Raw genomic sequence first — 12,957 nt, 5'->3', positions numbered from 1 at the left:
ACCCACCCACTCACCCACCCACCCACTCACCCACTCACTCACTCATCCACCCACTCACCCACCCACCCGCACACTCACCCACTCACCCGCACGCTCACGCACCCACTCACCCACCCACTCACCCGCACGCTCACGCACCCACTCACCCACCCACTCACCCGCACGCTCACCCACCCACTCACCCACCCACTCACTCACCCACCCACTCACCCACACGCTCACCCGCACGCTCACCCACACGTACCGGTGGGTGTAGAACGGCTGACTCAGCAGCTCCCTCTCATCGCCGCTCTTCTTGGACTCAGCAAGTCGCCGCGACACGTCCGGAATGCGCCACAGCAGACAGCCAGTCACCGACATGGAGAGCTCCTCCACCTTGCAACATCACCACCATCAACACCATCACACCATCATCACCACCATCAACACCATCACACCATCATCACAACATCACAGCAGACAGCCAGTCACCGACATGGAGAGCTCCTCCACCTTGCAACATCACCACCATCACCATCATCACACCATCATCACCACCATCAACACCATCACACCACACCAACACCACCACAGCAGACAGCCAGTCACCGACATGGAGAGCTCCTCCACCTTGCAACATCACCACCATCACCATCATCACACCATCATCACCACCATCAACACCATCACACCACACCAACACCACCACAGCAGACAGCCAGTCACCGACATGGAGAGCTCCTCCACCTTGCAACATCACCACCATCACCATCATCACACCATCATCACCACCATCAACACCATCACACCACACCAACACCACCACAGCAGACAGCCAGTCACCGACATGGAGAGCTCCTCCACCTTGCAACATCACCACCATCACCATCATCACACCATCATCACCACCATCAACACCATCACACCACACCAACACCACCACAGCAGACAGCCAGTCACCGACATGGAGAGCTCCTCCACCTTGCAACATCACCACCATCACCATCATCACACCATCATCACCACCATCAACACCATCACACCACACCAACACCACCACAGCAGACAGCCAGTCACCGACATGGAGAGCTCCTCCACCTTGCAACATCACCACCATCACCATCATCACACCATCATCACCACCATCAACACCATCACACCACACCAACACCACCACAGCAGACAGCCAGTCACCGACATGGAGAGCTCCTCCACCTTGCAACATCACCACCATCACCATCATCACACCATCATCACCACCATCAACACCATCACACCACACCAACACCACCACAGCAGACAGCCAGTCACCGACATGGAGAGCTCCTCCACCTTGCAACATCACCACCATCACCATCATCACACCATCATCACCACCATCAACACCATCACACCACACCAACACCACCACAGCAGACAGCCAGTCACCGACACGGAGAGCTCCTCCACCTTGCAACATCACCACCATCACCATCATCACACCATCATCACCACCATCAACACCATCACACGACACCAACACCACCACAGCAGACAGCCAGTCACCGACATGGAGAGCTCCTCCACCTTGCAACATCACCACCATCACCATCATCACACCATCATCACCACCATCAACACCATCACACCACACCAACACCACCACAGCAGACAGCCAGTCACCGACATGGAGAGCTCCTCCACCTTGCAACATCACCACCATCACCATCATCACACCATCATCACCACCATCAACACCATCACACCACACCAACACCACCACAGCAGACAGCCAGTCACCGACATGGAGAGCTCCTCCACCTTGCAACATTACCACCATCACCATCATCACACCATCATCACCACCATCAACACCATCACACCACACCAACACCACCACAGCAGACAGCCAGTCACCGACACGGAGAGCTCCTCCACCTTGCAACATCACCACCATCACCATCATCACACCATCATCACCACCATCAACACCATCACACGACACCAACACCACCACAGCAGACAGCCAGTCACCGACATGGAGAGCTCCTCCACCTTGCAACATCACCACCATCACCATCATCACACCATCATCACCACCATCAACACCATCACACCACACCAACACCACCACAGCAGACAGCCAGTCACCGACATGGAGAGCTCCTCCACCTTGCAACATCACCACCATCACCATCATCACACCATCATCACCACCATCAACACCATCACACCACACCAACACCACCACAGCAGACAGCCAGTCACCGACATGGAGAGCTCCTCCACCTTGCAACATCACCACCATCACCATCATCACACCATCATCACCACCATCAACACCATCACACCACACCAACACCACCACAGCAGACAGCCAGTCACCGACATGGAGAGCTCCTCCACCTTGCAACATCACCACCATCACCATCATCACACCATCATCACCACCATCAACACCATCACACCACACCAACACCACCACAGCAGACAGCCAGTCACCGACATGGAGAGCTCCTCCACCTTGCAACATCACCACCATCACCATCATCACACCATCATCACCACCATCAACACCATCACACCACACCAACACCACCACAGCAGACAGCCAGTCACCGACATGGAGAGCTCCTCCACCTTGCAACATCACCACCATCACCATCATCACACCATCATCACCACCATCAACACCATCACACCACACCAACACCACCACAGCAGACAGCCAGTCACCGACATGGAGAGCTCCTCCACCTTGCAACATCACCACCATCACCATCATCACACCATCATCACCACCATCAACACCATCACACCACACCAACACCACCACAGCAGACAGCCAGTCACCGACATGGAGAGCTCCTCCACCTTGCAACATCACCACCATCACCATCATCACACCATCATCACCACCATCAACACCATCACACCACACCAACACCACCACAGCAGACAGCCAGTCACCGACATGGAGAGCTCCTCCACCTTGCAACATCACCACCATCACCATCATCACACCATCATCACCACCATCAACACCATCACACCACACCAACACCACCACAGCAGACAGCCAGTCACCGACATGGAGAGCTCCTCCACCTTGCAACATCACCACCATCACCATCATCACACCATCATCACCACCATCAACACCATCACACCACACCAACACCACCACAGCAGACAGCCAGTCACCGACACGGAGAGCTCCTCCACCTTGCAACATCACCATCATCACCATCATCACACCATCATCACCACCATCAACACCATCACCACACCATCACACCACACCACCACCACACCATCAACCACACCATCAACCACACCATCAACCACACCATCAACCACACCACCAACTACATCACCACGCCAGGGAGGGAGGGAGGGGAGGGAGGGGATGGAGGGAGAGGGAGGGGGGGAGGGAGAGGGGGGAGGGAGGGGGAGAGGGGGGAGGGAGGGGGAGAGGGGGGGAGGGGAGGGAGGGGATGGAGGGAGAAGGGGGGAGGGGAGGGGGGGGGAGGGGGGAGAGGGAGGGGAGGGAGGGAGGGGAGGGAGGGGATGGAGGGAGAGGGGGGGAGGGGAGGGGGGGGGAGGGAGGGGATGGAGGGAGAGGGGGGGAGGGGAGGGGGGGGGAGGGGGGAGGGGGGGGGAGGGGGGAGAGGGAGGGGAGGGGGGGCAGGAGAGAGGGGGGGAGGGAGGGGAGGAGAGGGGAGGGGGGAGGGGGAGGGAGGGGAGGAGAGGGGAGGGGGGAGGGGACGGGAGGGGGGGGGGAGAGGGAGGGGAGGGGGGGCAGGAGAGAGGGGGGGAGGGGAGGAGAGGGGAGGGGGGAGGGGACGGGAGGGGGGGAAGGGAGGGAGGTGAGGGGGGAGGAGGGGCAGAGGGGAGGGGTGAGGGGTGAGGGGTGAGGTGAGTTACTGTACCTGCCTGCGTAGCTCCGTCATCTCTGCGCGTTGCCGCTGCACGAGGCAGCAGGTCATGGAGAGGTGAGCTCGCATGCCCTCCTCCAGGTGCCGCGACATCGCCACCCTGTGGCACTACACACACAGACACACACACAGACACACACACAGACACACACACAGACACACACACACGTGGGTGAGTGGGTGAGTGGGTGAGTGGGTGGGTGGGTGGGTGAGTGGGTGAGTGGGTGGGTGAGTGGGTGGGTGGGTGGGTGAGTGGGTGAGTGGGTGAGTGGGTGGGTGGGTGGGTGAGTGGGTGAGTGGGTGGGTGAGTGGGTGGGTGGGTGGGTGAGTGGGTGGGTGGGTGAGTGAGTGAGTGGGTGGGTGGGTGGGTGGGTGGGTGAGTGAGTGGGTGAGTGAGTGGGTGGGTGAGTGGGTGGGTGGGTGGGTGAGTGGGTGAGTGAGTGGGTGGGTGGGTGAGTGGGTGAGTGAGTGAGTGGGTGAGTGGGTGGGTGGGTGAGTGAGTGGGTGAGTGAGTGAGTGGGTGGGTGGGTGAGTGAGTGGGTGAGTGGGTGGGTGGGTGAGTGGGTGGGTGGGTGAGTGGGTGGGTGGGTGGGTGGGTGGGTGAGTAGGTGAGTGAGTGAGTGAGTGGGTGAGTGGGTGGGTGGGTGGGTGAGTGAGTGAGTGAGTGGGTGGGTGGGTGAGTAAGTGAGTGGGTGAGTGGTGGGTGGGTGGGTGGGTGAGTGGTGGGTGGGTGGGTGAGTGAGTGGGTGGGTGGGTGGGTGGGTGAGTGAGTGGGTGAGTGAGTGGGTGGGTGGGTGGGTGGGTGAGTGAGTGGGTGAGTGAGTGTGTGAGTGAGTATGTGAGTGAGTGAGTGTGTGAGTGAGTGTGTGAGTGAGTATGTGAGTAAGTGAGTATGTGAGTGGCTGAGTGAGTGAGTGTGTGAGTGAGTGAGTGTCTGAGTGAGTGAGTGTGTGAGTGAGTGAGTGAGTGTGCTAGTGAGTGTGTGAGTGAGTGAGTGTGTGAGTGAGTGTGTGAGTGAGTGAGTGTGCTAGTGAGTGTGTGAGTGAGTGAGTGTGCTAGTGAGTGTGTGAGTGAGTATGTGAGTGGCTGAGTGGGTCAGTGGCTGAGTGAGTGAGTGTGTGAGTGAGTGGCTGAGCGAGTGAACGGCTGAGTGAGTGTACCCTGCCCCCACTGCCCCCACTGCCCCCGCTGCCCCCCCGCTGCCCCCACCGTGTGCTTGCACCCGGCCTCCTTGAAGGGGCAGGGCACGTGCACTTGAGTGAGTGTGTGGTGAGTGTGTGTGTGTGAGTGTGTGAGTGAGTGAATGAGTGTACCCTGCCCCCACTGCCCCACTGCCCCCGCTGCCCCCCGCTGCCCCCACCGTGTGCTTGCACCCGGCCTCCTTGAAGGGGCAGGGCACGTGCACGGTGGCGCAGGCCTCCTTCAGGTGGCAGGGCAGTTCTTCGCGAGCTATGCGGGGCAGCCCACAGCGGTTGGGGCAGGGCACGGGCACACGGGGGCACTGCTGCTGGTGGCTCTGGGGGTGAGGGGGAGTGAGGGGGGGTGAGGGGTGACAGCAGGGGTGGAGGGTTATTGTTGCTCGGTCACTCAGCCACTCACTCACTCACACACTCACTCAGTCAGTCACTCACTCAGCCACTCAGTCACTCACTCAGCCACTCACTCACTCACACACTCACTCAGTCAGTCACTCACTCAGCCACTCAGTCACTCACTCAGCCACTCACTCACTCACACACTCAGTCAGTCAGTCACTCACTCAGCCACTCAGTCACTCACTCAGCCACTCACTCACACACTCAGTCAGTCACTCACTCACTTACTTAGTCACTCACTCACTCAGCCACTCACTCACTCAGTCACTCACTCAGCCACTCACTCACTCAGTCAGTCACTCACTCACTCAGCCACTCACTCACTCACACACTCACTCAGTCAGTCACTCACTCAGCCACTTAGTCACTCACTCACTCAGCCACTCACTCACTCACACACTCACTCAGTCAGTCACTCACTCACTTACTTAGTCACTCACTCACTCAGCCACTCACTCACTCAGTCACTCACTCAGCCACTCACTCACTCAGTCAGTCACTCACTCACTCAGCCACTCACTCACTCAGCCACTCACTCACTCAGCCACTCACACACTCAGCCACTCACTGGCTCAGCCACTCATTCACTCAGCCACTCACTCAGTCAGTCACTCACTCACTCACTTACTTAGTCACTTACTCAGCCGCTCACTCAGCCACTCACTCACTCACACACTCACTCAGTCACTCACTTACTTAGTTACTTACTCACTCACTCAGCCACTCACTCAGCCACTCACTCAGCCACTCATTCACTCACTCACTCAGCCACTCACTCACTCACACACTCACTCAGTCAGTCACTCACTCAGCCACTCAGTCACTCACTCAGCCACTCACTCACTCCACACACTCACTCAGTCAGTCACTCACTCACTCAGCCACTCACTCAGTCAGTCACTCACTCAGCCACTCAGTCACTCACTCAGCCACTCACTCACTCACACACTCACTCAGTCAGTCACTCACTCACTTACTTAGTCACTCACTCACTCAGCCACTCACTCACTCAGTCACTCACTCAGCCACTCACTCACTCAGTCACTCACTCAGCCACTCACTCACTCAGTCAGTCACTCACTCACTCAGCCACTCACTCACTCAGCCACTCACTCACTCAGCCACTCACTCACTCAGCCACTCACACACTCAGCCACTCACTGGCTCAGCCACTCATTCACTCAGCCACTCACTCAGTCAGTCACTCACTCACTTACTTAGTCACTTACTCAGCCACTCACTCAGTCACTTACTCACTCAGCCAGCCACTCACTCAGCCACTCACTGACTCACAACCACCACGACCACCACCACCACCACCGTACCTGCAGCGTCTCGAACAGGAAGTCTCTCTGGCAGTGAGGGCAGGCGAGTGTGCGCTTGGGGCAGGCGAGGGCAGCGTGGGCAGTGATCTGTGCGCGAGCCACCTGTGCCCCGCACTTGTTCTCGCAGGGCAGCGCCTCGAGAGGGCAGCTACTACGGTGAGCCTGGGACACACACGCGGCAAGGGGCAGCCACCGTCAGAGGTAGAGCCAGCATCGCTAACAACATCGTCAATGTCAACATCATCACCACAATTACTGCCACCATTACCAACATCACCACCATCAACATCATCACCAACATCATCATCAACATCACCATCACCACCATCACTACCATCATCATCAACATCACCATCACCACCACCATCACGATTACTACCACCATCACCACCATCATCACCAACATCACCACCACCATCACCACCATCACCACCATTACCACCACCATCACCACCATCATCACCACCATCATCACCAACATCACCACCACCATCACCTCCACCACCACCATCACCTCCACCACCACAATTACTACCACCATCACCACCATCACCACCATCATCACCATCATCACCACCCCCACCACCCCCACCCCCCCCCCACCACCACCACCCCCCCCCACCCCCCCCACCACCACCCACCCACACCACCCCCCCCACCCCCACCACCCCCACCCCCCCCCCTCCCCACCCCCTCCACCACCCCCCCCCCTCCCCACCCCCCCACCCCCACCACCCCCACCACCCCCACCCCACCACCCCCCACCCCCCCCCCCCCTCCCCACCCCCCCCCCCACCCCTCACCTCCCCACCCCCCCACCCCCCCACCTCGTACTCGTGCCCGCTGAAGTCCCTCTGACAGAACGGGCAGCGTGCCCGTCGCTTGGGGCATTCCCACTTGGCGTGGGAGGGCAGCTCGGAGGGGGGCAGCCGGGCGGGGCAGCCGTGGGGGCAGGGCAGCAGCGCCAGGGGGCAGCGCGCCAGGTGGGCCTGGGCGGTGGAGGGGGGAGGGGGTGTGGGGGGGGGAGGAGAGGGAGGGAGGGGGGAGGGGGGGGGAGGGGGAGGAGGGAGGGGGGAGGGGGGGGGGGGGGGGAGGGAGGGAGGGAGGGAGGGGGGGGTGGGGGAGGGAGGGGGGGGTGGGGGAGAGAGGGGGGGGGGAGGGGTGGGGGAGGGAGGGGGGGGAGGGAGAGAGGGAGGGGAGGGGGGAGGGGGGAGGGGGGGGGAGGGAGGAGAGGGGGGAGAGGAGAGGGAGGGAGGGGAGGGGTGGGGGAGAGAGGGGGGGGAGGGGTGAGGGAGGGAGGGGGGAGGGGGGAGGGAGGGAGAGAGGGAGGGGAGGGGGAGGGAGGGAGGGGGGAGGGGTGAGGGAGGGAGGGGGGAAAGGGGAGGGAGGGAGAGAGGGAGGGGAGGGGGAAAGGGGAGGGAGGGAGGGGGGAGGGGGGAGGGAGGGAGGGAGGGGGGGGAGGGGGGAGGGAGGGAGGGGGGAGGGGTGAGGGAGGGAGGGGGGAAAGGGGAGGGAGGGAGAGAGGGAGGGGAGGGGGAAAGGGGAGGGAGGGAGGGGGGAGGGCTGAGGGAGGGAGGGAGGGAGGGAGGGGGGGGAGGGGGGAGGGAGGGAGGGGGGAGGGGAGGGAGGGAGAGAGGGGGAGGAGGGAGGGTGGTGGTGAGTAGGTGGTGAGGTGGTGTTGATTAAGAGTAGGTGGTGAGTGGGTGGTGAGTGGGTGGTGAGTAGGTGGTGAGTGTGTGGTGAGTAGGTGGTGAGTAGGTGGTGAGTACGTGGTGAGTGGGTGGTGAGTAGGTGGTGAGTGGGTGGGTGAGTGAGTGGGTGAGTGGGTGGGTGAGTGGGTGAGTGGGTGAGTAGGTGGTGAGTGGGTGGTGAGTAGGTGGTGAGTGGGTGGGTGAGTGGGTGGTGAGTAGGTGGTGAGTGGGTGGTGAGTGGGTGGTGAGTGGGTGGTGAGAAGGTGGTGAGTAGGTGGTGAGTAGGTGGTGAGTAGGTGGTGAGTGGGTGGTGAGTAGGTGGTGAGTGTGTGAGTGAGTGAGTGGGTGGTGAGTGGGTGAGTGTGTGAGTGAGTGGGTGGATGGGTGAGTGGGTGAGTGGGTGAGTAGGTGGTGAGGAGTGGGTGGTGAGTAGGTGGTGAGTGGGTGGTGAGTACGTGGTGAGTGTGTGAGTGAGTGTGTGAGTGAGTGGGTGGGTGGGTGTGAGTGGGTGAGTGTGTGAGTGAGTGGGTGAGTGGGTGAGTAGGTGGTGAGGAGTGGGTGGTGAGTAGGTGGTGAGTGGGTGGTGAGTACGTGGTGAGTACGTGGTGAGTGTGTGAGTGAGTGGGTGGTGAGTGGGTGGTGAGTAGGGTGGTGAGTGGGTGGTGAGTACGTGGTGAGTAGGTGTGAGTGTGTGAGTGAGTGGGTGGGTGAGTGGGTGTGTGGGTGAGTGGGTGGTGAGGGTGGGAGTGGTGAGTGGGTGGTGAGTACGTGTGAGTGGTGGTGAGTGGTGAGTGTGTGAGTGGTGGGTGAGTGAGTGGGTGAGTGGGTGGTGAGTATGTGGTGGGTGTGTGGGTGAGTGGGTGAGTGGGTGAGTAGGTGGTGAGTGGGTGGTGAGTGGGTGGTGAGTGGGTGGCGAGTGGGTGGTGAGTAGGTGGTGAGTGTGTGAGTGGTGTGGGTGGGTGAGTGAGTGGGTGAGTGTGTGAGTGAGTGGGTGAGTGGGTGAGTAGGTGGTGAGGAGTGGGTGGTGAGTAGGTGGTGAGTGGGTGTGTGGGTGGGTGGGTGAGTGAGTGGGTGAGTGTGTGAGTGAGTGGGTGTGGTGAGTGTGGTGGTGAGTGGGTGGGTGAGTGGTGGTGAGTGTGTGTGTGAGTGGGTGGGTGAGTGAGTGGGTGAGTGGTGTGTGAGTGGGTGAGTGAGTGTGTGAGTGAGTGGGTGGTGAGTGGGTGTGTGGGTGAGTGGGTGAGTGGGTGGTGAGTGGGTGGGTGTGGTGGTGGTGTGGTGGTGAGTGTGTGAGTGGTGGTGAGTGAGTGGGTGAGTGGGTGAGTGGTGGGTGAGTGGTGGGTGTGGTGGTGGGTGTGTGGGTGAGTGGTGGTGGGTGTGTGGGTGAGTGGGTGAGTGGGTGGTGAGTGGGTGGTGGGTGGTGTGGGTGAGTGGGTGTGGGTGAGTGGTGAGTGGGTGAGTGGGTGGTGAGTGGTGGTGGGTGAGTGGGTGAGTGGGTGAGTGGGTGGTGAGGTGTGGTGGGTGGTGGTGGTGTGTGGGTGAGTGGGTGGTGAGTGGGTGAGTGGGTGGTGGGTGTGTGGGTGGTGGTGTGTGGTGAGTGGGTGAGTGGGTGGTGGTGGGTGGTGAGGTGTGGTGAGTGGGTGGTGAGTGGGTGGTGAGTGGTGGTGTGTGTGGGTGGTGGTGGGTGGTGAGTGGGTGGTGAGTGGTGGGTGTGGTGGGGGTGGTGAGTGGGTGGTGAGTGGGGTGGGTGAGTGGTGGTGAGTGGTGGTGAGTGGGTGGTGAGTGGGTGGTGAGTGGGTGGTGAGTGGGTGGTGAGTGGGGTGGTGAGTGGGTGGTGAGTGGGTGGTGAGTGGGTGGTGTGGTGAGTGGTGGTGGTGAGTGGGTGGTGAGTGGGGTGGGTGGGTGAGTGGGTGTGAGTGGGTGGTGAGTGGTGGTGAGTGGGTGAGTGGGTGGTGAGTGGTGGTGTGGTGGTGGTGGTGAGTGGGTGAGTGGGTGTGTGGTGGTGAGTGGGGTGTGTGAGGTGTGGGTGTGTGAGTGGGTGTGGTGGGTGAGTGGTGGGTGAGTGTGGTGGTGTGTGGGTGAGTGAGTGGTGTTGTGTGGTGAGTGTGTGGTGTGGGTGTGTGGTGAGTGAGTGGGTGAGTGGGTGGGTGTGGGTGAGTGTGTGTGTGGTGTGTGAGTGGGTGGGTGTGTGAGTGGGTGAGTGGGTGGTGTGGGTGGGTGAGTGGGTGGGTGAGTGGGTGTGTGGTGGTGAGTGTGGTGAGTGTGTGGGTGAGTGGGTGGGTGTGTGGTGAGTGTGGTGAGTGTGTGTGGTGAGTGAGTGGGTGGGTGGGTGGGTGGTGTGTGGTGTGAGTGGGTGGGTGGGTGGGTGGGTGGTGGTGTGTGTGTGTGGTGGGTGGGTGAGGTGGGGTGGGTGGTGTGGGGTGGTGGGTGGGTGTGTGTGGGGTGAGGTGGTGTGTGGGTGGTGGTGGGTGAGGTGGGTGGTGGTGTGTGAGTGGGTGGGTGGTGGTGAGTGTGTGTGTGGTGAGTGGGTGGGTGGGTGGGTGTGTGGGTGGGTGGGTGGGTGTGTGAGTGGTGAGTGGTGGGTGGGGTGGGTGAGTGAGTGTGGTGGTGGGTGGGTGGGTGGGTGGGTGGGTGGGTGGGTGGTGAGGTGGGTGGGTGGGTGAGTGGGTGAGTGTGTGGTGGGTGGGTGGGTGGTGGTGGGTGGGTGGGTGGTGTGGTGTGTGTGTGTGTGGTGGGTGGGTGGGGTGGTGAGTGAGTGAGTGGGTGGGTGGGTGGGTGGTGAGTTTGTGGTGAGTGAGTGAGTGTGTGAGTGAGTGGTGTGTGAGTGAGTGAGTGGGTGGGTGGGGTGGTGGGTGGTGGGGTGGGTGTGTGGGTGAGTGAGTGGGTGGGTGGGTGGGTGGGTGGGTGGGTGAGTGGGTGAGTGGGTGGGTGGTGTGTGGTGAGTGGGTGGTGAGTGTGTGAGTGAGGTGAGTGGGTGTGTGAGTGGGTGAGTGGGGTGGGTGAGTGGTGGGTGGGTGAGTGGGTGAGTGAGTGGGTGGTGGGTGGGTGGGTGGAGTGGGTGGTGGGTGGTGGTGAGTGAGTGGGTGAGTGGGTGGGTGAGTGGGTGGGGAGTACGTGGTGAGTGTGTGAGTGAGTGGGTGAGTGGGTAGTGGGTGAGTGGGTGGTGGTAGGTGGTGGGTGTGTGGGTGAGTGGGTGAGTGGGTGAGTGGGTGGTGAGTAGGTGGTGAGTAGGTGGTGAGTGGGTGGTGAGTGTGTGAGTGAGTGGGTGAGTGGGTGAGTGGGTGAGTGGGTGGTGAGTAGGGTGGTGGGTGTGTGGGTGAGTGGGTGAGTGGGTGAGTGGGGTGAGTGGGTGGTGAGTAGGTGGTGGGTGTGTGGTGAGTGGGTGAGTGGGGTGAGTGGGGTGAGTGGGTGGTGAGTGGTGGTGGGTGTGTGGGGTGAGTGGGTGGTGGGTGAGTGGGTGAGTGGGTGGTGAGTAGGTGGTGAGTAGGTGGTGAGTGGGTGGTGAGTAGGTGGTGAGTGGTGGGTGGTGGGTGGTGGTGGGTGGTGAGTGGTGGTGAGTGGGTGGTGGTGGGTGTGGGGTGGTGAGTGGGTGGTGAGTGGGTGGTGAGTGGGTGGTGAGTGGGTGGTGGGGGGTGGTGAGTGGGTGGTGAGTGGGGGTGGTGGGTGGTGAGTGGGTGGTGAGTAGGTGGTGGTGAGTGGTGAGTGGGGTGGTGGTGGGGTGGTGAGTGGGTGGTGAGTGGGTGGTGGTGGGTGTGGGGTGAGTGGGTGGTGAGTGGGTGGTGGTGTGGTGGTGGTGGGTGGTGAGTGGGTGGTGAGTAGGTGGGTGAGTGGTGGTGAGGTGTGGTGAGTGAGTGGTGGTGAGTGGGGTGAGTGAGTGGGTGGGTGGTGGTGGGTGGTGGGAGTGGGTGGGTGAGTGGGTGGTGGTGAGTGTGGGTGGTGGGTGGTGGGTGGTGAGTGGTGTGTGTGTGGTGAGTGTGTGGTGAGTGGGTGGGTGGGTGAGTGGGTGAGTGAGTGTGGTGAGTGAGTGGGTGGGTGTGTGAGTGGGTGGTGGGTGAGTGGGTGGGTGGGTGGGTGGGTGAGTGGGTGAGTAGGTGGTGAGTTGGTGGTGGTGTGGGTGAGTGAGTGAGTGTGTGAGTGGTGAGTGAGTGTGTGGTGAGTGAGGGTGGGTGGGTGGTGGGTGAGTGAGTGAGTGAGTGGGTGGGTGGGTGGTGGTGAGTGTGTGAGTGAGTGGTGGGTGGGTGGGTGTGTGAGTGGGTGAGTGGGTGGGTGAGTAGGTGGTGAGTTGGTGGTGGTGTGTGTGAGTGGTGGTGTGTGAGTGAGTGAGTGAGTGTGTGAGTGAGTGAGTGGTGGGTGGGTGGGTGGGTGAGTGGGTGGGTGGGTGGGTGGGTGGGTGTGTGAGTGAGTGAGTGGGTGGGTGGGTGAGTGAGTGAGTGGGGTGGTGGGTGGAGTGGGT

General features: G+C 61.0%; 1 protein-coding gene across 1 annotated transcript in view; it reads right to left on the bottom strand.

The window, feature by feature from the left end:
• Positions 1-202: 202 nt before the first annotated feature.
• Positions 203-12,957, bottom strand: part of TRAF4 (TNF receptor associated factor 4) — a gene marked incomplete at its 3' end in the record, with an annotated part of 22,188 nt that continues 9,433 nt past the window's right edge. Inside the window, exons 4-8 of the mRNA XM_078885734.1 lie at positions 7,644-7,805; positions 6,817-6,978; positions 5,257-5,412; positions 3,891-4,004; positions 203-375 (exon numbers count right to left, since the gene is read on the bottom strand). Of these exons, the coding sequence (XP_078741860.1) occupies positions 203-375; positions 3,891-4,004; positions 5,257-5,412; positions 6,817-6,978; positions 7,644-7,805 (767 nt within the window). The remainder of the gene's footprint in view (positions 376-3,890; positions 4,005-5,256; positions 5,413-6,816; positions 6,979-7,643; positions 7,806-12,957) is intronic.

The sequence above is a fragment of the Lampetra fluviatilis genome, unplaced genomic scaffold (assembly GCF_964198595.1).
Source record: "Lampetra fluviatilis unplaced genomic scaffold, kcLamFluv1.1 SCAFFOLD_1223, whole genome shotgun sequence".
Taxonomy (NCBI): Eukaryota; Metazoa; Chordata; class Hyperoartia; order Petromyzontiformes; family Petromyzontidae; genus Lampetra; species Lampetra fluviatilis.
The sequence above is the reverse complement of the archived record's forward strand: the minus strand, read 5'-3'. Positions and strand labels throughout refer to the sequence as shown.